Raw genomic sequence first — 26895 nt, forward strand, 5'->3', positions numbered from 1 at the left:
CCCATAGACTTATTAATATGATAAACTCTACACCAATATCTTAGATTTCTGTATAATCAGAAGTAATTATATATATAGACGGCTGTAGAACTACTAATAAGATGGCTAAGCAGATGAAATACCTAAGATAAATTTGAACTACTTCTTGTAATGAAAATTTTAAAGCGGGACAAACAACACTTAAAGCCACTATTATGAGCACTTTAGAATGAATTTAATGAAGTTCTTGGTCACAACGGTACATTCAACTTCCAATATTAATACTCACATGGAAACTTGCGTTCACTAACAAATTCCTGAAGACATTAAAATGGATGAAATAAAAGTTTAACTTTTTTTCCACTCATTAAATAATTTAGTGACTGTCTTTCCACCAGTGTCTTAACTGGATGTTTCTGTCATTCTCTTTTCTATGGTTTACATGATACAATTCAATTCCATATATATAGTTCCTTTTCTTCAATGGTACCTCTATCAGCAATCATCATGTGATTTAACTTTCTATTCTTGACCTATTAATTTCTCCTTTTCTTGTTTTCCTTTTAACCATTCACAAGTATATATCACCGATTCTCCTCTTCTTGCTTTCCTTTCATGAACCATTCACACGTGTATATCACCAATCTTCAATCTAATCCATTGAATAATTAAAGCAAACAAATATATGTATCAAATATTAATATTATTACACACCTCTTACAAAGATTTGTATATAAAATAATATCAAAAAAATAAATAGAGAAGTGATTATTAAAAGTTAAACTCATTATATTCATTATTCTATTTATTTTATATCACATCACTTTGTATATATATCTTTTTAAATTTTTTTTATATGTGTAGTGTTATTATCAAATACATATTAAAACTGAAGTTCATTAAAAAGAAAATCATTGCCTACAAGTAAGTTTTACCTGATACCACTTATTTACATAAAAAACCCCAAAAAATTCATCTATTTTAGAATTTAAATATTTTTTTTTGGAAAAGGTAAATTTCATAAAAGAAGAGAAACTATATAAAAACTAGGGACATACCCCAAAAGAGGTCTAAAGAAAATCAGAACAGATGTGTCAATCTTTTTGGACAAAAGGATAGGAACAAACGTCTAAAAAAAAAAAAAAAAAAACACGCAGGCTCCAAACCAAGGAGGAAGATGGGCATAGACGCCCTCATAGAGTTCGTAAGCTCAAACCAAACAGAAAAGAGAAAATGGACATAGGCACCCGACAAGAACGCGCAGGCTCAAAGATATGATTCACTCTTTTGTTCTTAAACAATATATTAAGGGTAGAAAAGATATCGAAGCAATGTGTTTAGTTGAAATGATACAAAAATAATTTCAATCTCTAGAAAAGTAATTTCAGATATTAAAAATATGCAGATATAGACTACTCAATTGTTCATCTGATATATTTCATTCACCGCAAAATAATCATGGGTAACAAATGAATGAAAAATTAAATCTGAATTGCCGCAGAGAAGTAATGATACAAAAAGTGAATTCATACCTGCAAAAAGCAATATGACAATTCGAAGGCATTGATTAAATTAAAGCTGGCACAACTACCCTCAATAGCTTAATTTCTTTTTCACGGATCCTTTTAATATTATTCAATACAGCGAGATTGTTGCACAAGCTCTATATAAAGCTATTCCCGTTCGCGATTTCATCACAATCCCAAAGTCCGTTTCAATAAGAGCTATTGAGAGGCTTTTAGAAATTAATTAGTCATGTCAATAGCTGCTTCCCCATTCAATGTTTGGATCATTTTTGTTCTTGTATTGGCAATGGGAGCTATTTCTCCTATCGCTGAGGCTCGAGCATTTTTCATATTTGGTGATTCACTAGTTGATAGCGGCAACAACAACTATCTCGCAACAACTGCCCGAGCTGACTCACCACCTTATGGAGTTGATTATCCTACTCGTCGACCCACAGGCCGTTTCTCCAATGGCCTCAACATCCCTGACATTATCAGTTACATTTATTACCCCTTTTTGACATTATATTTATATATCATGTTTGATAATTTACATTTTAATATACGCAGCCACCAACGGAAACTGGCTATATACCGGCGTCAAGCCTGACGCCTTGAAATTTTAATATGCCAACGCCAATATTGTGTCGCCGTCTGGATTCCATACCCTGACGTCCATGGCGTTGGGGTAATGTTAATCCCGCAATGCAGGCGACTTGTGTCGAAAGAATACCGAAATTTGTTAATCCGCCAACGTTATGCATGGCGTTGGCATTTGATAGACAGTTTTTGGATTAGTTTACACTGGTGTAGAAACAGCTATACTTAAGTCAAAGAAGGGTTACATCGACACAGGAAATGGCTATGTCAGAGCTGGTCGTGCGTCGGTGTAGACCCTGTTTCTAGTGGTGATCCATTAATATTGATTATTAGGATAAATGAAAGATAATATAATAGGAGATCACTAATTTTATCTCTAGCAATAACAGCAACTGACATGCAGGTCAGCAAATTTGCCAATCCCAACCTCCGTTGCCATACTTGAGTCCGCAGCTAACTGGACAGAGGCTTCTGGTTGGTGCCAACTTTGCTTCCGCAGGGATTGGAATTCTCAATGATACTGGAGTCCAATTTGTAAGTCAACAGTTTGCCCACTCTAGTTTCTCAATCTCAATCTCCATCTTGATGAATGATATGATATGTTAAAAAATATTATAAAGTACATTACATATATATGGACTACTTCTAACCCTATGACCTGAAATGCTAAATTTGCAGCTAAACATAATTAGGATGTTTAGACAACTTGACTACTTTGAGGAATACCAACGTCGATTGAGTGCTATCGTTGGACCTCAACAAACTCGCCAAATTGTGAACCAAGCGCTCGTACTTATCACCGTTGGTGGCAACGATTTTGTAAACAACTACTACTTGGTTCCCTTCTCTGCAAGATCTCGCCAATTCGCTTTGCCAGATTATGTCAAGTATCTCATTTCAGAGTACAGCAAGTTATTAATGGTAATTCCCTTTATAACTTGGACACATTTTTATGCTATAATCTGCATGCCGTGCACCAGAGCAGATCACAAAAAGGTCGCGACCGACCATTTAAGGAAAAAATTCATCACATTTATAATGAGGATGCGGCGCTATAATGTAATTCCACAAAAGGCAACGCATATTGCAATTAAATTTGGTGAAATTATTGTTAATAGCTTTTTTGTTTTTTTTTTTTCTTAATTTGAGTGTGCTTGCATAGTAGAACATTGTTGCTTTGAATTATTTGAACAACTCAGTATCTCTCTTTAATTAATGCAGTAAGGAAAAATGATATCTACTCTCACAGGTATTAGGGGAGCACAAATTTGCTTTTACATCAGTGAACATGAGAAAGCAACTGCGCTCCTTGAGAAAATATTTGATAGTTTATAATTCATTATTATCGTTATTCCATACAGAGGCTATACAAACTGGGAGCACGTAGAGTTCTCGTGACAGGCACCGGACCAATGGGTTGTGTTCCGGCGGAACTGGCGACGCGGGGTACAAATGGCGGATGCTCAGCCGAACTGCAAAGAGCTGCCGCCTTGTACAACCCGCAATTACTAAATATGCTACAAGGACTGAACAAGAAAATTGGAAAAAACGTGTTTATTGGAGTAAATACTCAACAAATGCACACGGATTTCATCAGTAACCCTCAGGCATTTGGTATGCCAGTTTTAATCATACTAAAATTGAGATTTTAGGGAAACATATAAAGAGAAAATTTAATTATTATAACATGATATTGTGTTTAATTTTGCAGGATTTACCACATCACAGGCAGCATGTTGTGGGCAAGGGCCGAATAATGGACTTGGTTTATGCACAAGATTGTCAAATTTGTGCCCCAATCGTAACCTCTATGCATTTTGGGATGCATTTCATCCATCTGAAAAGGCGTGCAGAATAATAGTTCAGCAGATCATGAGCGGCTCACCCAACTACATGACGCCTATGAATCTCAGCACTATCATGGCCTTGGACTCCATGTCCTGATGACGATACCATCTTCTTAATTTTTTGGCAATATAAATGATTTATTTCGACAATGTATGTCAAATGTTTCATCATATTATTTGTTTGTCTTTTAATTATGATTTTCAAATTGTAATTGATGTTTTTAATTAAAATAATCAGAATTTCCGGGTTCTATAATAATTAACCAAAATTTCAAACCCTATACCAATGTAACCAACTCTTTAATTAAATACTATCATACTCTCATCCCTAACCTCCCAACAGTTAAGTAAAACCCTATCATTTTCAAACTTTCAATTGCAATCTCTCACACCAAAAACACAAAATCAAGCAAGTAAAATCACTACATCCAAGTAACAAGATCAATCTATTAAAATCATTATATGCTTACAATTTTTCATTTTTGATGTTATTGTTATTCACCCTTTCCCGGTTGGTGTAATTTAATACGCCAACTGACTAAAAAATGAAGCAATTTTCTCCGGAGCTTTTAGGGTTGCCTTGCTTGATGAAGAAAGATTTATTAAGCAAAAATCCAAGGTCCATTGGTTGAGTGTTGGTGACCAGAACACATCATTCTTTCATAAATCTTTGCAGTCCTCCAAGAATGCTAGAAGGATTGATATGACGAACATGGGCGTTTTGGTGGAGGGTAGTGACATGACTGAAGAGTTCGTCTCCTACTATCAAGGCCTACTACGTATGACTCCCACGGTGACCCAAATGGAGGGCCAATATACTAGCATGATTAGGCCAATTACAACGGAAGAGGTGAAGAGAGCTATCTTTGGCATGGGGGATGATAAGGCTCCAGGACCTAATGGTTATTCAACTAAGTTCTTTAAAGCAGCGTAGGGGTAGGGGTGTAAACGAGCCAAGTCAAGCCAAGTATCATCCTAAACGACTCTAGCTCGATTAAGCATTAGACGAGTTCGAGTCGAGTCACGAGTCCACTGAGTGAGGAAAATTCAGCTCGTGACTCGACTTGAGCTCGTTTAACACGAGCTCGAATTGGCTCGATTATGGCTCGATTACGACTCATTTGGGCCTTTTTTAATATAACCTGCAGATCTTGTTTTACACAAATCATATCCAATTTTTGATAAATTTGCATCTAAATCAACATAAATCACATCCAAATCAACATAAACAACGTATTACACAACAAATTATACAATCCAAGATTTAAAAAAAAAAAAAAAAAAAGACAAATGTCCATCAAAATACATAAAAATTATCATCAAAACGACATGGAACTCAAACTTCCAGAAGTTGAATCTCCAATGGTTCCTTATGTATTTGAAATTTAAAACAGAAAAAAAGTTAATATCAATGTTCAAATGAAATAAGAGTAATTGTAGAATAAAATAATAAATATATTATTAAAAATGTACTGTGATTCCTTTTTTCACTCTATTTAAAATGCGACACCAATCGGCTCCACATAACAATATTTCCACTATTTCAGGAGACAATGAAGATCGATACGTGTCAATGACTCTACTACCAACATTGAAAGTAGCCTCTAAAGCCACTGTAGTGATGGGAATAACTAGTATATCACGAGCCATCCTAGATAAGATAGGGTACTTTAAAGCATTCGCCTTCCACCAATCCAAAGCATCGAAATTTTCCAAATCACCCTGACACTTATAACATGCCTCGCTTAGATAAATATCCAACTGAGATTTATTTGGCTCAATAGTTTCAACCTCATCCAGAAAATCATCAAATTCCCAATTATCAACTCCTCCTCTTGTAAACCCCTTGGTAATTACTCCAAGTCCAACCCTTTCACTTGTACCTCTGTGGACTGCACTAGATGACTGACAATCATTAGCATATTCCCCATATACCTCATACAAAGCATCCCAAACAGATGTAGCATTTGCCCGTGCCTCAACGTCAGAATACGTCTTAGGGAAAGAAAACTCAATCACCCTCATTTTGTACCTAAGGTCCAATATAGATGCCACAACCATCAACAAATTACATTACCCTTAGTACTTATCAAACTTCTCTTTCATTTTTCTCACCATCTGTCTAATAAATTCATCTTCACTTTCACTTTTTTTATCCAACAAGATTTTGATCCTATATACTTGCTTTAGAAATACATTTGATGTTGGATAATTACTCATTGAGATGATATTGGTCATTGTACTAAAAACCTTTAGAATCTCACAGACTTTCTCTATTTTCACCCAATCTTCTTTTCTGGACAATGTTCGTAACCCTCATCCCTTTCTTTGTATCTTGGAAACACTTCTTTAAACTTAATTGCAGTTTCCAACATGTCATAGGTTGAATTCCACCTTGTTTTACAATCAAGGATAAGTTTTTGACATGGCAAACGCAATTGTTGCACAATCTCTACAAAAACCTTCAGCCTACCCTCCGAACCATTGATGTATACCACACTTTCATGGATCTTGTTGATGATTCTCCTAATCTGCCAAAGCCCATCTTGCACCATCAGGTTTAAGATGTGTGCACAACATCTGACATGAAACATTTTACCCCCACAACTCAACTGCCTTGTTATTGTAAAATTTTGCTTCAACACCCTAATTGCCACATCATTACTAGTAGCATTGTCCACTGATATCATTTGGACCTTGTCTTCAATCTCCTATTCCGCCAAACATTTGTAAATTGCATCAGCAATCTGCACACCACCTTTTGGAGGAAGTAAACAAGCAAAGTTAAGAACTCGTTTGTTCAACTTCCAATTATCATCTATCCAGTGCCCTGTCAAAACCATATACTCAAACTGTTGGTGGTCAGAATTCCACAAATCTTTGGTCAAACTAATCCTCCTTACACCTTTCAGCATTGTCTTCAACTTTTGTTTTTCCATTTCATATACCTTTGCACAATCATTTTTACATGTATTGTGTGAAATCCTTGACCATTCTGGAATCCCATATTTCAACATATTGTTCAAACCCTTCTCTTCCACAATGGTAAATGGGTGCTCATCCATAAGCACCTATTATGCAATCAATTCCCTCATAACCATCATGTCGAACTTACCGGTAAGAGCAGGAAGGACAGATGTTCCCTTACTAGAATCAGCAGGGGGAAAATTAATATTTTGTTGCCTACGTGAAGTTGCTCGCTTCACACACCTTTGTAAATATCTTCCAAAATGTGTAGTGCTTCCGGATGCATGAATTTGAAGCTTGTATTTACAATGGATACACTCTGCTTTTTTCTCACCGTTAGGAAGGACCACTTCTTTGTATTCAGCCCATACTGTAGATATCTTGGCTCTCTTTCTCCTTTGAAAGAGATTAACATTTGCATCCTCATTCGGCGGGCAAGTAACACTTGGTTGTGTATCCATGGTTTCATCCAATGTCGACTGGCTAGTGGATGCCATACCTATAAAAAATAAATAAAACTTGTAAATGGTCCGGCCTAACACAATTTATTAACCACAAAAACAAGTAGGGTTGACTAAATAAAAAGCATTAGCACAGGCAACTAAATGGCAGCAAAAACAGGGGTAGCAACAAATAAAAAAAAACCAGCAGCAAAAATAGGGGCAGCAACAAATCAACCCAACCAATACAAATAGCAAAAGCAGGGGCAGCAAAACAACCAGCCAACACAAATAGCAAAAGCAGGGGCAACAAAAAACCCAGCCAACACAAACAGGGGCAGCTAAATGTAGACAAAGCAGGAATGCAGCATAATAAATGCACAATGCTCATGCAAAAAACCAAAAATTTCTAGCAACAATCACAAACAGCAAAAGCAGGGGCATCAAAAAACCCAGCCAACATAAACAGGGGCAGCAAAAATGAGCCCAGCCAACACAAATAGCAAAAGCAGGGGCAGCAAAAAACTCATGCAAAAAACCATAAATTTCCAGCAAGAATCAGCTCAAATGCAGTATGTGGAACAAACATGTTGCAGAAGGTTAATAATATACAATAACTTCAAATGAAAAGAAACGACTAAACACATTACAAATCCAAGAAATAAGATATTTCCAACACACTTGTTTAAAGAATGTATAAGATTACTGAAATAGACACCAAATTGAATTTGATATTAACATCGCATTTACTCAAAATTCTAGTCTTAATAGTTTCCAAGTTACAAATGGCAAAAGCTCGTTTTGCATTATTAAACTACAAAAATGGTGTTACATTCAGCAAGAAACAATGAAACATATAATATTTATTCAGAAAACATAAATTTGCACATTTCTAATTCACAGTAGATGAACTTGTTATCTATTGTGGTCACTCATATAGCATTAAGAAAAAGTTTATGCCATAATACATGTTGACATACAATGAAAATGAAACCGTTCCATGCATATCACAAGATTCAAATGGACTCATAAAATGTTTATACGCATCAAATAAAAATAAAGAGATCTCACATGAAAATGAACCTTTTCAATCTCACAAACTGAAAAATAAAAATAAGAAAGCCAAAAATCAATTAAAAATGTGCGTCTCCAATGCAACATTATGAGAAATTAAAAATCAATTAAAAATGTACGATATTAGTTTCCATATTAACCAAGTCCTAAGACAACATTATGAGAAATTCTCATTCATTTTCAATCGTCATACTTCCCATGCCTCCAATGCAATGATTTATGTCAAAATACACTAGATCTCTGAAATGTTTCACCTCATTAAGTGTACTCAACAAATCAGTGACAAAAGTCTACTCAGCTTCACTTCACATATATCATAAATCGGTCACTCAATAAGTAACATTAAATTTCTTCAAAAATTTTCTAAACATCTCTGCACTAACCCAACTACAAACAACCAAATGCAACTACAATAATCCAAAATAGAAACCCAACTACGAACAACTAAATGCAACAAATTTATGGAACAAAAACTAAAAACAAAGAAATACCCAGTGCAAACTTGCTCATATAGCCAAAAAAATCCAGATTTTGTGAAGGAATGAACCTGTTGCCATCGAGATACACAACTCCTCACAAATTCTTCACAAAAATCAGCGTCGTCGATGACGAACAGGGCGACGAGAAGCGGTGGTTATTGGTGATTGGGTAGTTCTTGTGTTTGTGGGTGGCTTGGTGTGATAATCGGGAAATTGTTTTTGGGGTTTCTTGTTTTAGGGTTCTTGATTTGGGGGAGAAATGGAGAATGCATTTATGTGATTTAATTTTGGATTAACTGGGGTTATTTGGTTAAGGGTTAATTTGTGATTTTTTAAACCTTTTAGTCTTTTACATGTCAAATTACAAACAAACCAAAGACTTGTATTATGCACAGAAAAACCCTAAACGAGGTACTATTGGCTTGCAAGCCGAATCGAGCCGAGTCGAGGTAGACTCAAACTCGGCTCAGTACCTTACTCGAGTCGAATTCGAGCCGAGTTTGAGTATTTCACTAGCCGAGCCAAGCCAACTCGCGAGCGGCTCGGCTCGGCTCGATTGATAGCCCTACCTAGGGTGTTGTAGGGGAGGAGATAACTAAGGTTGTCAAGGACTTCTTTACCAAGGGTAGACTTCTTAGGGAGGTCAATGCCACAACCATTGTCTTGGTCCTAAAATTGGAAGTGTCGTTAAAAGTTAGTGATTTTTGCCCCATCTCTTGTTGTAATATCCTCTACAAATGTATCTCCAAGATGATAGCGAATAGGGTAGTGGGTTGCCTGGGGGAGTTAGTTGATCTGTCATAGTCTACATTTATTCAGGGAAGGAGGATCAGCGATAATGTATTGCTTGCTTAAGAGATATTCCGGAACTATCATGGGAAGCAAGAATCCTCCAGTTTGCTTTTAAGGTGGACATTCAAAACACCTATGATAGTGTGGACTGGGGTTTCTTATTACAGGCCTTCAAGTTGTTTGGGTTTCTACAACAGATGATTTCATGGATCCATGAGTGTATCACAACACCTTCCTTTTTAGTGATTATAAATGGGGAATGACATGGTTTCCTCCCAAGTAAGAAAGGCATCAGACAAGAGGACCCATTGTCCCTATATCTATTCATGTTAGTTATGCAAGTGATTTCTCTTATCGTTAGGAGGAGGATTTGGGAGAGTGAGGGTTTCAGATACCACTATAGATGCGAGGCCCATGAGATCAGCCACTTATGCTTTTCAGATGACCTCTTCCTGTTCTGTCATGGGGATCAATATTTGGCTCAAATTCTATGGAAAGCCTTATCAAAATTTTCAAAGCTATCAAGATTACATCCTAACCTTTCTAAAAGTTCCATCTTTATGTGTAAGGTGGATAGGGTGAGTAAAGTTACTATTAAAGGCATTATGGGCGTCAAAGAAAGACAACCTTTTTTTTTTTAAGTAAGTAGTATCCTTAGAAGAGAGAAAGAATGTACATAGAGGCCATAAAAAAAGGGGCCATCCTACCTTCGGATAAGCCTTGAGTTAGGAATAAAAACACAAGCCTAAAAGACTAAGAACCTAATGCCCTCTTGTTTGTCTATCTTAAGCACATAAAGGATAGGAGACAAAAGGAGAAGAGCAAGCAAAGGAACACAAAAACAAAAACATCCTACCACAAGACATGCCTTGGGATATGATCCAAAAACAAAATACCTAAATAAGACAAAGAACAACTATACACAACATCATTTCTACCTTAGGACAAGCCTTGGGTTAGGAAAACCCATGTTTGTCAAATGTTGGTGATAGACTTATAATTTTATATTTTTATTATCCTTGCATTTAGTTTATTTGGCATGTTTATTGTCTTATGGTGCTTATTTGTGACCATTTTTATGTATAAGGCATTTGTGAGAAAGTGTTAGCAAAATATACTTAAAATCAGAAGTTTTCAGCATTTTTACTTTTGGATGTTTTGGGATGTTTACAGGTTTTTGATCAACTTAGAGTTACAGTTTGGTTTTTGGACCTTCTATGAAGTTAAAGTAGACATCTTAAGCTTTCCAATTTGGGAGGGCATGTCTAGAGACGACTTCGTTTGGGCCTCCAAATATTGGTGTAAATTCAGAACAGAAAACTGAAATTGAATCCTAATTGGAGTAGGATTTCTGTCCGACCACTGGAGCCTTAAAAGGGCATAACTGGAGCTTACAAAATTCAAATGAGGCGATTTAAAAGCCCAAATTGAAGTGCATATCCTGAACTACAATTCTTATGAATGGGCTGAAGTCCAAAAAGCTCGTTGTCCTATCCAAAACTTGCTTGGAAGTTACCGCTTTAGCCCAAAAGCTTTAATCCTTAGCTGATTTGGAGTATTCATGTATGGTTGGTCCAACTTCAAGAGGGAGTTCAATACAAGTCTGGAGGGCTGGAAATTCGTGTGTCTTAGCTGGAAGATCACTTGCATGAATTAAGGGCGGACTTGAAGAGAGAGAAAGATGTGTTTTCCTAAATTAGTTGATTGCATTAATTTTAGGAGTTGGTTATTAAGGGGCAACTCTTGTACATTTCTTTGGAGATAAAAAGATAACTTTTAGGCTGGTAGGGTAGAGAGAATTTTTGGAGATAGAACATAGCATCATTTTTCTTTTTATTTGTGCTTTTCATCTCATCATGTCCAGCTAAATTCTTTAGTTCAACTTAAGGAAGCTCCAATTCGGTTAGCATAATTGTGAGACTTTGTTCTTAATCTTAGTTATTCTTTTATTCGAATATATGTGTTTCTTTGTCTTATTTATTAATGGTTGCATGATTTACTTGATTAAAGAGGCTTGTTAATTGATTGATTGTGTGATTGATTGCTAAACTGAATTTGTAATCCATAATTGTTATAACATTCAGTTAGAGTAGTAATTAAGCAAAACAATTGTTATTCAAGCTTTTGTTGATTGCTCAAAAGAAACGTGGAATGAATTAAATAATCGAACGCTTGTTCGATTGTTATTCATCTTTAACTCCTTACTAATTTGTAATGCTATCAATAAATTCATAAGGATTGCTTAATACCAATTGGTTTATTGATAAGAATTAATTTGTGTGTTGGGCTCAGATTAACTAACTTAGAGAAAGTAAAGATTGTCTGACTTCTTGATAATCTTTGGTTAAATATTCAATTAAAGAATAATATACATATTAGAAGTCAGTGATTGATTTGCAACTGTGGGTAATTTTCCTTGAATCGAGATCGTCTTTGATTAGATTTTCTTTATTTAATTCCTTTTATTAGTAATTCCTTTTGTGTCAATTAATTTTCAAAGTAAAATTCCCCCTTGTTTTTCATTAATTTATTGTGATATTAAGTTAGGTAATTTGATTACCTAGTCTCTGTGGATTGACCTATACTTATTGCGAATACAAGTTATGAGTAGAGTGATTTAATTTTTGGTTGCGCTCGACACGCATCGTTGGTTTTGAAGATAGTCATAGGTAATCCCCAAATCTCCGCAAATCTTCTATTGGCCATGGAAGACTTTATTTTGTTACGGTCCATAGCGCTATCTCTCACCATGTTCCAAATGTGGTTGTGAATTGTCCAAGCATCCATAAAATCCACTTTAAAAAATCTATTGTTCCTCTTCCTCCAAATAAAATAAACTATAGCACCCAAGCATAATTTACCTATGGCATACTTGAGTTTGTTTCTCTTCCAATTCATGGACAAGAAATTAACACAGTCCCCTCCCTATAACCAAGAGAAGAGACCGCAAGAACACGATACCAAATGGACTTTGCAAAAGCACATGAGAAGAAAAGATCATCCAAAGATTCTTTGGCCAATTTACAAAAACAACAACATGCATTTTGAGTAATACCAAATCTCATCAATTTGTCTTTGGTGCTGAGCTTCCCTTTGATAGCCATCCAAAGAAACATAGCATATCTAGCAATTGATTTCTTGAACCACACAAGGTGGTGCCATTCCACTTTACCTTTCCTTAATCTCACTTCATTCCAAGCCGACTTGATTGAAAAACCACTAGCCATAGAAGGTACCCATATAATTTGTTGAGCCCTCGTGTTTTGATGTGCCAAAACGAATCAAAGAGTTGATTGATTTCTAACAAACATGCTTAGGTGTGACAAAGAGTCATAACCAAAAAAAAAATGCAGTTTTTCCTTTTGGAACAACCATGTAGGACAAAGGAATGACCGTTCCTTTGTATTAAAGTTGGCCAGATGCACATTTCTCTTAGCACGACAACGTTCTGTGTGACTGTGCATGCTTCTATCCAAAATGGAGCCAAGTTGCTCACACCAGCATAACCAAAGTAACACACTCGTTTTATCCAAATCAAAAGTCAAAGCTCTCAAAACTCAAACTCTTTGCGCCTTTGACAAATCTTGGAGGACAAGCCTTGAAGATCAAGTTGAAGATTCAAGTATCAAAAGTGAAACAATCGTTCTCTGTGGTGGAACGGTTGTTCACACTCAAAGATCGTTCTTGGCTGAATGTCATCATTCCAAGTAATCATTCATGCTACTGAAATTTTTATGGATTTTAAGGAGCCAATGGTTAGACCGTTCCTTGTGATGGAACGACCATACCAAAAACCCTAAAGTTGTACGAATTGATCATTGGTGTCAGGAATGACCGTTCACAATAATTCGTGATAATGGAATGACTGTTCCTTTATGTTTGTAGGCTTTTTAGACATGCATTAAATGCAGCAACTACTCTTTGCAACCAAGGGAGAAGTCAAGCTTAAATAGAGCACTTTAATGCTTAGAAAAGTAAAGAGAATATTAGAGATTCAAGTCATGTCAAAACATTCTCACATAATCCCTTGAGCTCAAAATCCAAATCAAAGCATCACTCTCTTGTACTCATTTATTATGCTTTGAGAGTATTGCTCTTATCGGGTGTTCAAGATTAAGTTAAGAGGCGATCTTTTTCACACCTTTTATCAAATACTTTCTGGGCGAAATCCTGTAAATCTGGAGGCGAAATCTTGTCAAACTATTGTAAAGGCGAAATCCTGTGAAAACTAGTGTAAAAAGCGAAATCAGATTCTAGTGGAACTTCAAGGAGGTTGCCTTGAAGAAGTGGATGTAGGAGGCTTGTGGATAGAACTCTGAACCACAATAAATCTCTGAGCATTTCTTCTCTCTTAACTCATTTATTACTCATCTCATACTTACTTGAAGCATCATCATCATACGCATATTTATTGCTCACATTCATATACACATCTCTCTCATTTATTGCTTATTATTGATAACTCATATTGTTTGAATCATTCTCTTTTATTGTTTATCATTTGCTTAATATCATACATATTTATTGCATATCTTTGTTGGTGTTCGGTGTCTATAACTTGCTTGGGCTAGTGATAGTTTTATTTCTGCAAATATTTTTAAATGATCCTATTTCATCCCCCTCTAGGACTATTTTGTCATATAGGGTTTTACATAATTTTATCCCCACTCATAGAGGGATTAAAATTCACAAGCTTTTTCACTTCCATTAAAGCATAACTATCCTATTCATCCCCCTCTAGGACTATTTTGTCATATAGGCCATTTCCACTCCCTTCCTTCACAAATCTCACTAACCTTGGCATCTTAGGGGAGACCTGAGTTATAAATAATCCTAGCCCCATATCTAAGACTAAGAGGGCCAAGAGGATGCAAATTATCATGCCAAAGATGAATATGCACTCCATTGCCAACCTCAAATCTAATCATCAACTTTGCCATTTCCTTGAGCTTCAAAATGTTTCTCCAAGCCCAAGAACAATCATGAGGGATAGTGATTGCCCAAATGCTTCTATTCTTGATAAGATATGTCTTGACCCACGAAGCCCAACCCGAAGAATAACTAACAAGGGAAAGATTCCATAAATGATGCATCATGGCCGCCTTTTTCCACTCTTTTGTTCTCTTGATGCCAAGTCCACCAACACACACCTTCGCCCAAGCAATCTTGGCTTTAGTCATTTTCATTTCCAATCTGGACCAAAGGAAAGCCCTTAAAGAAGCCTTATTGTCCTTATGGACCTTAGAAGGAAAAATAAAAATGGAAGACCACTAGACTTGAATGCTCCACAAAATGGACTTGATAAAACAACTCTACCCACATAAGATAAGAATTTACTTCTCCAAGAGTTAATCCTAGCAAGGATCTTGTCGATAAGTGGTTTGCAATTGACATGCTTTAACTTACTTTTGATAAGAGGAACTCCCAAATATCAAACCAGAAGCTTCCCTGGTCTAGACTTTATAATCCTCAAAATGTCTCTTTTTTCTTCTTTGGAGATACTCGAACAATAGAAATTACTTTTATTAAGGTTAGCCTCCAAACCCGCTCACTCCTTTAACTTACCTAAAGCATGCTCAATCATCTCGATAGAGGTCACATCCGCATGGCTAAAAATCATAAGGTCGTCGGCAAAGCAACGGTGAGTGATATTCTCCAAACTACACCTAGGATGGAACTTGAAATTAGGGTCCATAGCCATCTTACCAAGAATGCGAGAGAACACTTCCATCACAATCACAAAAGATAAGGGAAAATAGGGTCCCCTTTTCTCAAACCTCTAGAACTCCCAAAAAAACCCCAAGCTCACCATTAATAGCAATAGAGAACTCCGGAGTTTTGATACAGATCTCAATCCAATGAACAAGTTTTGAGAAAAAATCGTACCTAGAGGATCTCTGAAATGAAGTCCCAATTCACCGAATCATAGACTCTCATTAAATCAACTTTTAAGGCACACCTTTTGCCTTTAGTCGAATCTCTCCCATAATTGTGAACCAATTCTTGGCTTAATAAAATGTTGTCCTCTATTCTTCTCCCTTTTACCAAAGCAGCTTAGGTGGGGTTGATGAAACCCGTAAGAGAGCTCTTGATTCTATTGGCAATGATCTTAGCTATGCATTTCATTGTCATTGTCCATCTTTGGCTCATTTTGTCCCATTCTCCAACAACAATACAAAAAGGGGGTCAGGGAGGAATCAATGGAGAAACATCTTCGAATTTGCCTGGTCATTGACGAAATAGATACGAATACCCAAATCATTATGCGCTTCTATCGTCATAAGATAAATATTCTTTCTGTTACTGATTCACTGTCTATCTTTTAACAACAATGCAACAGTCTAATGTGCGCTTATAGAGTTTTGATCTTTTGTAATAAGATGAGTCTAATTTAGAACAAAAAATGTACAGACAATTGTGCATTACTGATATGCATCTGTTATAATGTTCTCTTGTGGAGAGACTTGAGAATTTCTGCTTTGTTTTTCGCTTATTTTGTGTGTTTTTTTGGGGAAGGTTCAATTCTTGAAAACCAAAATCCAACTGGGTTTTGTTATATATCAAGATCAGCAAATCATTTTTCTTTTACGCCAATATTCCACCAGGCAGTGTATTTCAATAATTTTTTTTTTTGCCATTTTTTTACAATTATTTGTTTTTATTATTATTATTATTATCATTCTTAAACTTCCTATAAAGAAAATGTATCATAAATTACTGGTTGACATGGATATTTAATCATATAATATTGTGATATTTTGAGAGGGAAAATAAGATAAAGTAATTTAAAAATTCAATTCGAAGTTGGAGGGATTTAAAATCAAGAAAGTTTTGAGTCTTTCTCCACTGATAAGATTTTTGTTGAGAAAAAAATGAATTTCTAAAGATAAATAATTATCACTAATTCTTTTCAATTCTCAACCCACGATACTCATCCATTTACTAAATGTAATTTGATATCAAAAATTGAACAAATACCGTCAGTGGTTCATCCTACCCCATTGGATCAGTTAGGTAATCATCCTGTTTTTGAAAGAAAAAAATTAAAACAATTGAAGGGCACAATCAAAAAACAACTAATCTTCTTTATGGTTTATTAATCCAAATTGGAATGAATTATTCGTTAAACTCTACAATTTTTTTACTTAGTTTTTTGAGATTATATATATATACAGTTTCCATAGATTACATCATTTTAGTAAAACACTGTGTCTATAGAGTGTCCATAGGTCCCTGGACTGCTCCAGCAAGTTAGTAACCAGTTCACGGGGCAAATGATTAAAAGGCCATATTGGCCTTGAATTTAATTTAAAGGCCATGTAGTTTTTTAGTCTTTATTAAATGGCCTTATTTTTTATTAAGACAAACTAATAACAATTAAAAACTAATCATGGCTTAATTAGGATTAATGAAGTATTGTATAATCTTTTAAAAATTATATGTGTCCCCAAAAACTTGAAATTATTGCAAACAAACCCAAACATAACATCTTCTTCTTCTTCCTCTCGCTATTAACGCATCCCTCCCCTGGTTACTGTTTATTCTAAGCTTCGTCTACATCTTCTTCTTCCTCCTTCCTGTACATCTTATTCTTCCCACCATTAACACTATATTCTTCCTCCGCCATTAACATCTTCTCCGCCATAGATTTGCCGCCGCCTCCTCCTCCTAACATTTCATCTAGTATATGTATCTCCCCTTTCCATTTTATATTTTGATTTTCAAAGATTTAATGATGGATTGGGTTTGGGTTATGATTTTAGTCGTTTAGGTTGTTGGGTTGTGTTTGATGTAATGCAAGTTGAAAAGAGTGAAATTTGTTGAATATTTTCTTGCATTGTGGGTAGTTGGGGGTGGTAGCACCGATTGTAGGTGGAGATGGCTGAAAATGTGTTCTGTTCAAATGGATCGCTTAAGCGATCTGGTATGTCGTATAATGCAGCAGATCGAAGATCGCTTAAGCGATCAAGTATGTGGCATAGATCATTTAAGCGATCTTCTTTAAGTCTGGCATATGGCAGCAAATCGCTTAAGCGATTAGGTATATAGAATAAGATCGCTTAAGCGATCCAATAAGCAATATAGTAGATCACTTAAGCGATACACCACATCGCTTAAGTGACTATGCATATACTTTTTAAAATCTATCAACCCTTAATATATCAGTTAATAATTTTTGTTTTCTTGCATTATAGGTACTTGGCTATTATTAGACATGGAACAAGTTGTTTTGGGTGTTGAATATCTTGGTGAGTGGGTGGAGGAAGAAAGTTGCTGGAAGTGGATGAGGAAGAGCAAACAAGTTAAACCAATTGCGCTGAGTATAGAAGTTAGTTTTGATGAGTTGATTGATGAAATCATTAGAAGAGGTGGGTTGAGTTGCTGAGGTGGTGATATAGTCATGAAGTATGTTTTAAATAAATTTTTTAAAACATACGGTTTCTGCCATCATAATAAATTTTTCAGCACAACAGCTATATCCTGTAAATGTGTGATGACATTACATTTGTGTTTTGAGAAGCTTGAATAAATCATCCTTTATATTGTATTAAATAAACTTGATTATTTTTAACTTTCATCCATTTTAAATATTATCAAAATGATTGTCGTGTCAAATCAATCAATTTACTGAATTAGTCACGAGTGAGCTGTAAAAAGCAACACCAAGCCCAAGGTTACTGCATTAGTCAGGCACTCTCTCAGTCTACAAAGTGTAGAGCAGATGGTTGCAAAGTTCAATTTTATATAAATATTATATTTATTTATATATTATTTTCTTGCCAAGAACTAACAAAAATAATAGAATAACAATAGATTATTCAGTTTTATGTACGGTCTAACTGACAAAGACCGAAGTGTTATTTTCACATTCTATTGGAATGAAAAAAAAATTATTAATAATAATAAATATTAAACAAAAAAGGACTAACAACAGTAATAGAATAACCATAGATCATTTAGTTTTATGTACGGAGCTGTAACTCTGCAAAACCATCTGCACAAACAATCTTTTGACTAGTCATTCAAACTTCATTTACTCCTTAAAGTAAAAACTATTTTTAAAATCACATTGAGAAGAATTTCAAAAGAGTGTAATATTTATCGATGCTCTATAAATTTCATCGTCTTTGCTTTTGTCCATATCTCAACTCTGAAGCCATTTTCTTGCTTGAACTCTTAACATCTTTATATTTCAAAGAAAGAAAAAGAAGAAGATATGTTCACTAAGGTTGCATAGTTATCAAGTTCTCTTCTACCCAAATCTGTACCCTTGAATTTGAGAATGATTATTGTAGAGTACAAAGGAAATTAGCCTCTATTACTTAAGCGACGTGGGATATAGCTTAAGCGATCATGACTTACGTATACTAGATCGCTTAAGCGAGATAAGACATTGCTTAAGCGACCCCGTATTCGAGAATGAATTATTCTAAGTACAAAAGGAAATTTGCCTTGGTCGCTTAAGTGACATATGTTATTGCTTAAGCAATCAGGACTTATGTATATTGGATCGCTTAAGCGAGAGCTCACATCGTTTAAGTGATCCTTAATTTAGAATGATTATTAAGTATAAAGAAAATTAGCCATGATCGCTTAAGCGATGAGGGATATTGCTTAAGCAATTAAGGCTTATGTATACTGGATCGCTTAAGTGAGACAAGAAATCACTTAAGCGATCCTGTACTTGAGAATGAATTTTCAAGTACAAAAGGAAATTTGCCTTGATCGCTTAAGCGATGTAGGTTATCACTTAAGCGAACACAGCTTATTCATACGGGATTGCTTAAGCGAGATATGAAATCGCTTAAGCGATCCTGTAGTTGAGAATGAATTACTCCAAGTACAAAAGGAAAATTGACTTGATCGCTAAAGCGACTCGGGTTATCACTTAAGCGATCACGGCTTATTCATACGGGATCACTTAAGCGAGATATGAAATCGCTTAAGCGATCCTGTAGTTGAGAATGAATTATTCAAAGTACAAAGGGAAATTTTCCTTGATCGCTTAAGCGACTCGGGTTATTGCTTAAGCAATCAAGACTTATATATACTGGATCGCTTAAGCGAGAGAAGACATCGCTTAAGCGATCCTGTACTTGAGAATGAATTTTCCAAGTACAAAAGGAAATTTTCCTTGATCACTTAAGCGACTAAGGTTATCGCTTAAGGGATCAAGACTTATGCATACTGGATCGCTTAAGCGAGATATGAAATCACTTAAGCGATCTTGTAGTTGAGAATGAATTATTCCAACTACAAAAGGAAATTTGCCTTTATCGCTTAAGCGATCAGGGCTTATGTACACCGAATCACTTAAGCAACAGCCCACATCGCTTAAGCGATTCGTGATTTAGAATGATTATTAAGTATAAAGGAAATTAGCCATGGTCGCTTAAGCGACGTGGGATATCGCTTAAGCGATCCAGTGTATTTGAGAATGAATTATTCCAAGTACAAAAGGAAATTAGCCTTGATCGCTTAAGCGACGTGGTATATCGCTTAAGCGATCATGACTTATGTATACTGGATCTTTTAAGCGAGGTATGATATCGCTTAAGTGATCCTGTATTTGAGAAAATTAATGGAGTACAAAAGGAAATTAACCTTTATCGCTTAAGCGACGTGGTCTATCGCTTAAGCGATTGAGGCTTATGTATACTGGATCACTTAAGCGAGGCATGACATCGCTTAAGCAATCCTGTATTTGAGAATGAATCAATGTACAGTATAAAAGGAAATTAGCCATGATCGCTTAAGCGATTACGGTTTATGTATACTGAGTCGCTTAAGCGATTTAGTATCTCGCTTAAGCGATCGCGTATTTGAGTGAATTATTACTAGTGCAAAGGAAATTTGCCTTGATCGCTTAAGCGACATGGTTTATCGCTTAAGCGATCACGACTTATGTATAAAAGATCTCTTAAGCGACAGCCTACATCGCTTAAGCGATTAGGGCTTATTGATACATGATCGCTTAAGCGAGACATTAAATTGCTTAAGCGATCCTATATACATAAGCCATGTTTTCTTACGCGTTATCTCATGTCACTTAAGCGATCATGCCTAATTTCCTTTATACTCTACAATAATCATTCTCAAATTCAAGGGTAGAGATTTGGGTAGAAGAGAACTAGATAACCATGCAAGCTTGGTGAACATATCTTCTTCTTCTTTCTTCGAAACATAATGATGTTAAGAGTTCGAGCAAGAAAATGGCTTTAGAGTTGAGATACGAACGAAGAAGAAGACGGTGAAATTTTTAGAGCATTGATAAATATTACACTCTTTTGAGATTCTTTTTGGTTTGATTTTAAAAGGAGTTGTTATTTTAAGGAGTAAACGAAGTTTGAATGACTAGTCAATAGATTGTTATTACAGATGGTTTTGTAGAGTTACTGTTAGAGTAGATGCCCTAGGGCCAATCAATTATTGTAGAATTAACTCTTTATAATAATGTTCATTAATCAATAAAAGACATTTTATTCTATATCGCGTAAATCATTGTTATTGCAATATGTATTGATATATGTCCTCAGAATGGTAGAACCGTGACGAGGGTATCAAGTGTTTCAATTCTTGATAGTGAGAACCCTATGAGCACATATGGTGGTCATTCTAGAAACATCCGTAGCCCTAGTATTATTCTGAAGTAAGGGCACAGATAATACGGTAAGGCTATTATAGTATTGAACGACCCTGTCGAAAGGTAGTGACTGATCTCGCTTGTGAAGGTTGTTTGGTGACAACCTGGTGCAACACATGGGTGCTTGCTGTAGGCGAATACACCGCAGCAAGTTCACTAGACTGACCCACTAGAGGATTCTATATGGATGGTAACCCCAGTGTCTATGGAACAAATCCTCTAACGAATGGTGGTGCATGTGATCCTTAGACTTGAGATCACCGGAGCGCCTTGTGCACCGATTGGTGTAGTTTGACACTAGCCTAACGCAGTTCTTTTCAGAGCTGTCAATACGGTGGTGATTGGCTGCATCAAGGAGTGTATCAAGACTATGGTGGATTGACAGATTATTCATCACTCCTGGGTGCGGGAGAAGTTATCTCACGGCGTAATTCAGTATATGACAATGACACTAAAACTGTGGTCACAGTAGATGAGTTGTTGCTCTTATCCAGATTAAATATAGGCCATTGGTCCAGTAACTGAATCATCATATCGAGAGTAACAAAGGTTGACACTATTTCTATGCCTTCGTCTCGTCGAGATAACGAATGATGAAAGGATCGTATTGTACGGTAACCATATCGTTGATAGTAGCTAAGTTGCTGAATCCGAATCTATCGATGGGCATGATGTCTTGCTAGGGGTCAATCTGGTTTGTGTATTCATGACGGATCTAGGAATTTCCCTCATGGGGGCAAAAAAAACCAAAAAATGATTTTTATTTCTGTTCTTATTTGTTGTTTCTTTCCCTCTCATTTTTGGAAGTGGGTGAGCATTTTTATCACCATTTATTCTGTTTTGAAGCTTCATTTGTATTGTTTTACCTCTACGAAGTACTTTTATTAAACTGCAGTAACTGAGGGGAAGGCAATACGTTGGTTTTGGTACATTGTCTTATCAATGACTTTAAATCTGTAGGCTGGTATGGGTGGAGGAACTGGTACTGGTGCAGCTCCTGTTGTTGCAGGCATTGCTAAGTCCATGGGTATCTTGACGATTGGTATAGCCACAGTTCCATTCTCTTTTGAGGGGCGAAGACGCACTATTCAAGCTCAGGAAGGAATTGCAGCTCTGAGAAATAACGTTGACATGCTGATTGTCATTCCTAATGACAATTTGTTAACAGCAGTTTCACAGGCCACCGTGGTAACAGATGCTTTTAATTTGGCTGATGATACACTCCGACAAGGTGTTCGTGGTATCTCTGATATAATTACGGTATGGAATCATAAAGAAATTTGTTGGAAAATTATTAATTGTAAAGCTAAAATTTAGTTTGGTTCCTAGGGCTCTTCTATTCCTGCATATGCCTTTGCCTCATAATCTTCATATTCTGCTATCCTGATTTCTTACAAGTGATTCTAATCTTTTGAGGTCATTGTGGAACCAAAAGAAAACTCAATTTTCTTTTCACTTTGCAAATTATCACTTTTGTTAGGATAAATGTGGTCATATCATGCCATTGGAAATTGAATTTGACTGAGCCTCATTTATGTGTCGATACTCGATACTAATTTACTTTATAGTGTACTGGGGCAAACACAGATATAAGTAACTATACTGGATGTGGGTCAATGGGTACCAATGGACCATTTTGCATTTACACATCCAAACACAAGCTTACTTAAATATGTTTGATCATAACCACTTATAATTGTCAGTAAACAAAAGAAAAGGTATAGTTTCAGGTCATTAAATGATAGTTTAGCTGGACTATATATCCAGAACCGTGAGACATTATGTATTGATGTGCTGCAATGGTCTTATAATGTCAATGGTTGTGGAGATTACCCTGCAATCATATATCCTTCTCTCAGTTAGGTTCCTGTCAGTCATGTTTAGCATTTATTAAGTTATTTATCCTTTTGTTCATTTTGGTGGATTATGTTGGTTTCAGGTTCCAGGTCTTGTTAATGTTGATTTTGCTGACGTGCGAGCTATTATGAAGAATGCTGGTTCTTCCCTTATGGGAATAGGAACTGCTACTGGTGAGCTTGAAAATCCAATCTCCTCACTGTTTAAGGCTGACTAGTTTTTATTGAAGATAAATTCTTACAATGTAAAAGGAAAAGCAGTAGAAAAACTAGACTCATGTCACTCATCTAGACTACACTTGAAGTTACAGTTCTCCGTAAAACTAATGCTTCTTAATCTCAGGAACTCCGTTATAAAATCAATCCATATTTACACATATTCTAAGCTTTCTATTTTTGTTACAATTTAACAATATTTTATATGGAGTATATCTGTTAATCCCACATCAATGATGGGTACAACTTCACAAGTTTAAGCAGTAAAGCGATGACACCATACACATACATTAAGCCAACAAATAGATGTCAACACTGTCATGTATAAAGAATTACTTCCAACAAATCCTATGGCTTAAAACATGACAGTAGTAAATAATAATTAGACCTCCTGGTTTCACTGCTGAGGGCCAACCTTGGAGGGGCCTCATGATCTTTTAGTAGGTCCGCCCCTGGCAATGCACAAACTTTATTTACATTGAGATACTTTGGTTTACTTTTTCCTCCTGTCGAGGATAACATCATAACATTGATTTGAATTAGAAAATCTGACCTGCTAGAGTATTGTTTTCTTGGGCCAGATGAGCAAGTCTCTCCACGTCAATGAATATTTGTACAAAGGAAATAAAATTGTCCTGTCCTGAAGCCTACACTTATTGCACTCTATAAATTGTTTTGCTTTGCTCAAACTAGTACATTATACTTGCTAATTAATTCTAGACTACCCTCAAGTTCTGGAGTAAGTGGCGTTACCGTTTACCATTCCACATTACACAGTGACCAAACTAATGTCGGTTTCACTTATAATTGAATCATAGACTATATCTTAACATTTTTTTGGTTACCCTTTAAGTTTCTATCACAATGTTTTTGAATAGTTGGAGAGCAAAATAGGCACCATGACTATTGTTCACCATTTGTCTAGATGTTTGTCTCTTACTGTTGCTTAAGATTGTAGCAAACTGTCACATTGAGAATCTGACATAAGAATGAAAAATATAACTTGATCAAGAATTCAGGTTTTTAGTGAACTTTGTATAAATATTAACATTTGTTAATATACAGGCAAGAATAGGGCAAGAGATGCTGCATTGAATGCTATCCAATCACCTTTGTTAGATGTTGGTATCGAAAGAGCTACAGGGATTGTGTGGAATATAACTGGTGGAGTTGATTTGACTTTGTTTGAGGTGGGCCTTCCTCTGTCCTTTTCTAGATTAACTCGATGGCTTTTATTGCATCAACGTTTTTGGAACTTGTTTATTCTTTTCTCTGGGGGAGGGGGCTGGAGTTGCTATATCAACTCTTTGATTATCCTTATCTGATTTCTTGTTTACCAGTTACCATATGCTTCACAACTTGATTGAATTGAATATGACAGCAATGCTTGACTTTTTATTTGCATGTCAAATTTTCTGCAGGTGAATACTGCAGCAGAAGTTATCTACGACCTTGTAGATCCAAATGCAAATTTAATATTTGGAGCAGTGATTGATCCATCACTTAATAATCAAGTAAGTTGGAGAAAGCTAGAATATTCCAAGCACAATTTTGACTCGGGACCAACTTTAGATAAAAAAAAATAAAAAATAAAAAAAGCTTACTATTATTAATGAAATTTCCACATCCATAAAAATGTCTTAATTGTCAGCCTCCAAGTTGTTTTAAATTAACTATTTAATGCCAGTTTACAGCATCAAAGAATAAACACAGACTACATTGATATGTATAAAAACCTAAAGCTCTGATCTTCTTGACTAATCTGGAACATAATATAAATTTCAGAGGAACCCATGTTTGGCCTGTGCAAGCACACTTGACACTTGAGTATTGCCATTGTTGGCCTACATGAGACTAGCATGCTACATAATTGCTTTTGCGTTGATGTTTTATAATTTATTTTTCCTGCTTCATGTTGTCATGCTCAGCTTCAATCATCAGATGCACCAACTTATTTCCTTATTTAGTAAAGGGTGATCTAATAATTGGGGTTTTATTTATTTCTGATCTCTTTTCCTAGCATGATCTCATTTCTGTATTTAGCATCTGGTGGTAAAAATTCTCATTTTAGCAATACACAGATTGCTCCTATGTGTGCTTCTTTCTGATTGCTTAAAGACACATCTTCTTTTGCTTTTCAGGTTAGCATAACTCTGATTGCCACAGGATTCAAGGGTCAAAATGAAAGTGAACGGAAGGTATGTCTACTCCATCTCTCTCGCTCTCTAAGTTGAATTATTATTTTTGTTAGAACCCTTCTGGAAAAATGCAGGCAACTCAGGTTGCGCACAGTGATGGGTTCCTTGGAAGCAATAGACGTTCCTTTAACAGTAATAGCGGTTCAGTGGAAGTCCCTGAGTTCTTAAGGAAGAAGGGGCGCGCTTCTTACTACTCAAATTCTTGAGGTTCTTTTCTTGAAATGTACAGATGTCTTTTTTTTTTTTTTTCTCCATTATCAGCTGTTGTCAAACTTTGTCCAAGTAGGAAATAGTATGCAAATGCAATAGTATACATCTTAACTATGCAATATCTTTTATCCAGTTAACAGTTTTTCACAACTCTCTTAAATTTTTGAACAAATGGGTGTTTTCTCTTGTGCTTCATTTTGGTTTCAAGATAGAAAATCAGTCACGTAAGCATTTTAATACTGATATGCTCCAGGATGGGGAAGAATTACAGTCTGTTTATGCAGCATTATTAGAACCAAATAATATAAAATGATTCTATATCTTGATTTCACCTATGTCGGATATACATAATTATACATATGTATATTTTACCGAACAAATTAGAATTTATAAAAGAGTATTTGTTTTTCCTTTCTGGATACTTGGTAAATTGGATTTTCTGTTTAATTCAAGACAAATGTTTCTTTATTTGGTAAATTGGAATTATGGCTACTGTCTTTCAACTCCAAAAATCATTAATCATTTATAAAGTTTCAAGATTAGTTTTTAATTAATCACTCTACTAATGTTTCAGTCTGTATTAATATGTTCTGTAAATTAACGGTTAAAAGAAAAAGGCTAAAAAAGGTCTATTGAAATGCAAAATAAATTTAAGAAATATAAATTCAAGCCATTAAATTGTCTCGTCTAATATTAAATCTTAAAATGTATTATCATAATATTTTTAATATGCTTATATCCATTATATTATATAATATAATTTTAAAATATTAATTATAATTTATCAATTGTTGAAATGGTACTTTAAAGTTTAATCATAAGTCATGACGTATTTTAAATTAAGGAAATTATATAAATAATTCATTTTTGGGGTCTTAATTGAAAAATAAAATGTTTCTGAAATTATCTTATGAATAACCCTCCCAAATATTCTAGGACAGAATTGCCTTCATATAAAACCCAAAAAATTCTGAAACAAAACAAACTCTGTGCTCTTATCCAACCAAACCAAATCTCTTATCTTCACTTTACGCACAGTGTAGAATTGCCTTCATACATAACCCAAAGACGTTGTTTGAAGGAAAGAT

The 26895-nt window shown here is 35.4% G+C and overlaps 3 protein-coding genes across 4 annotated transcripts; 2 read left to right on the forward strand and 1 right to left on the reverse strand.

Annotated features, from left to right (window-relative positions):
- Positions 1 to 1708: 1708 nt before the first annotated feature.
- Positions 1709 to 4094, forward strand: LOC116141229 (GDSL esterase/lipase At5g18430-like). The gene is made up of 5 exons (XM_031426747.1): positions 1709 to 1981; positions 2488 to 2618; positions 2763 to 3005; positions 3446 to 3698; positions 3796 to 4094. Exons 1-5 carry the CDS (start codon positions 1735 to 1737, stop codon positions 4026 to 4028), a joined length of 1107 nt encoding a protein of 368 aa, XP_031282607.1. The 5' UTR covers positions 1709 to 1734; the 3' UTR covers positions 4029 to 4094.
- A 1298-nt stretch (positions 4095 to 5392) lies between these two features.
- Positions 5393 to 6621, reverse strand: LOC116141218 (zinc finger BED domain-containing protein RICESLEEPER 1-like). The gene is made up of 2 exons (XM_031426735.1): positions 6215 to 6621; positions 5393 to 5963 (listed from the first exon to the last, which is right to left on the reverse strand). Exons 1-2 carry the CDS (start codon positions 6619 to 6621, stop codon positions 5393 to 5395), a joined length of 978 nt encoding a protein of 325 aa, XP_031282595.1.
- Positions 6622 to 22254: 15633 nt separating this feature from the next.
- On the forward strand, positions 22255 to 25954 carry LOC116141246 (cell division protein FtsZ homolog 2-1, chloroplastic-like). 2 transcript variants are annotated; one of them, XM_031426773.1, is made up of 6 exons: positions 22255 to 22587; positions 23267 to 23357; positions 24465 to 24589; positions 24821 to 24913; positions 25541 to 25597; positions 25681 to 25954. In XM_031426773.1, exons 1-6 carry the CDS (start codon positions 22294 to 22296, stop codon positions 25801 to 25803), a joined length of 783 nt encoding a protein of 260 aa, XP_031282633.1. In that variant the 5' UTR covers positions 22255 to 22293; the 3' UTR covers positions 25804 to 25954. The 2 variants fall into 2 exon arrangements, with proteins under 2 accessions (XP_031282633.1, XP_031282632.1); XM_031426772.1 differs by having other exon boundaries at positions 22259 to 22587; positions 25672 to 25954.
- The last annotated feature ends 941 nt before the right edge of the window (positions 25955 to 26895 follow it).

The sequence above is a fragment of the Pistacia vera genome, unplaced genomic scaffold, assembly GCF_008641045.1.
Source record: "Pistacia vera cultivar Batoury unplaced genomic scaffold, PisVer_v2 Contig396, whole genome shotgun sequence".
NCBI lineage: Eukaryota > Viridiplantae > Streptophyta > Magnoliopsida > Sapindales > Anacardiaceae > Pistacia > Pistacia vera.

Excerpts from the sequence above, each read along its gene's own strand:
- LOC116141246 (XM_031426772.1), top strand. The coding sequence starts at position 22,294 with ATGGGTGGAGGAACTGGTACTGGTGCAGCTCCTGTTGTTGCAGGCATT. Across the intron at positions 22,588-23,266 it reads GTATCTCTGATATAATTACG|GTTCCAGGTCTTGTTAATGT; the intron begins GTATGGAATCAT and ends TGTTGGTTTCAG. Across the intron at positions 23,358-24,464 it reads GGGAATAGGAACTGCTACTG|GCAAGAATAGGGCAAGAGAT; the intron begins GTGAGCTTGAAA and ends GTTAATATACAG.
- LOC116141218 (XM_031426735.1), bottom strand. The coding sequence starts at position 6,621 with ATGATATCAGTGGACAATGCTACTAGTAATGATGTGGCAATTAGGGTG. Across the intron at positions 5,964-6,214 it reads TGTCCAGAAAAGAAGATTGG|GTACAAAATGAGGGTGATTG; the intron begins GTGAAAATAGAG and ends ATTGGACCTTAG.
- LOC116141229 (XM_031426747.1), top strand. The coding sequence starts at position 1,735 with ATGTCAATAGCTGCTTCCCCATTCAATGTTTGGATCATTTTTGTTCTT. Across the intron at positions 3,006-3,445 it reads AGTACAGCAAGTTATTAATG|AGGCTATACAAACTGGGAGC; the intron begins GTAATTCCCTTT and ends TATTCCATACAG. Across the intron at positions 3,699-3,795 it reads CAGTAACCCTCAGGCATTTG|GATTTACCACATCACAGGCA; the intron begins GTATGCCAGTTT and ends TTAATTTTGCAG.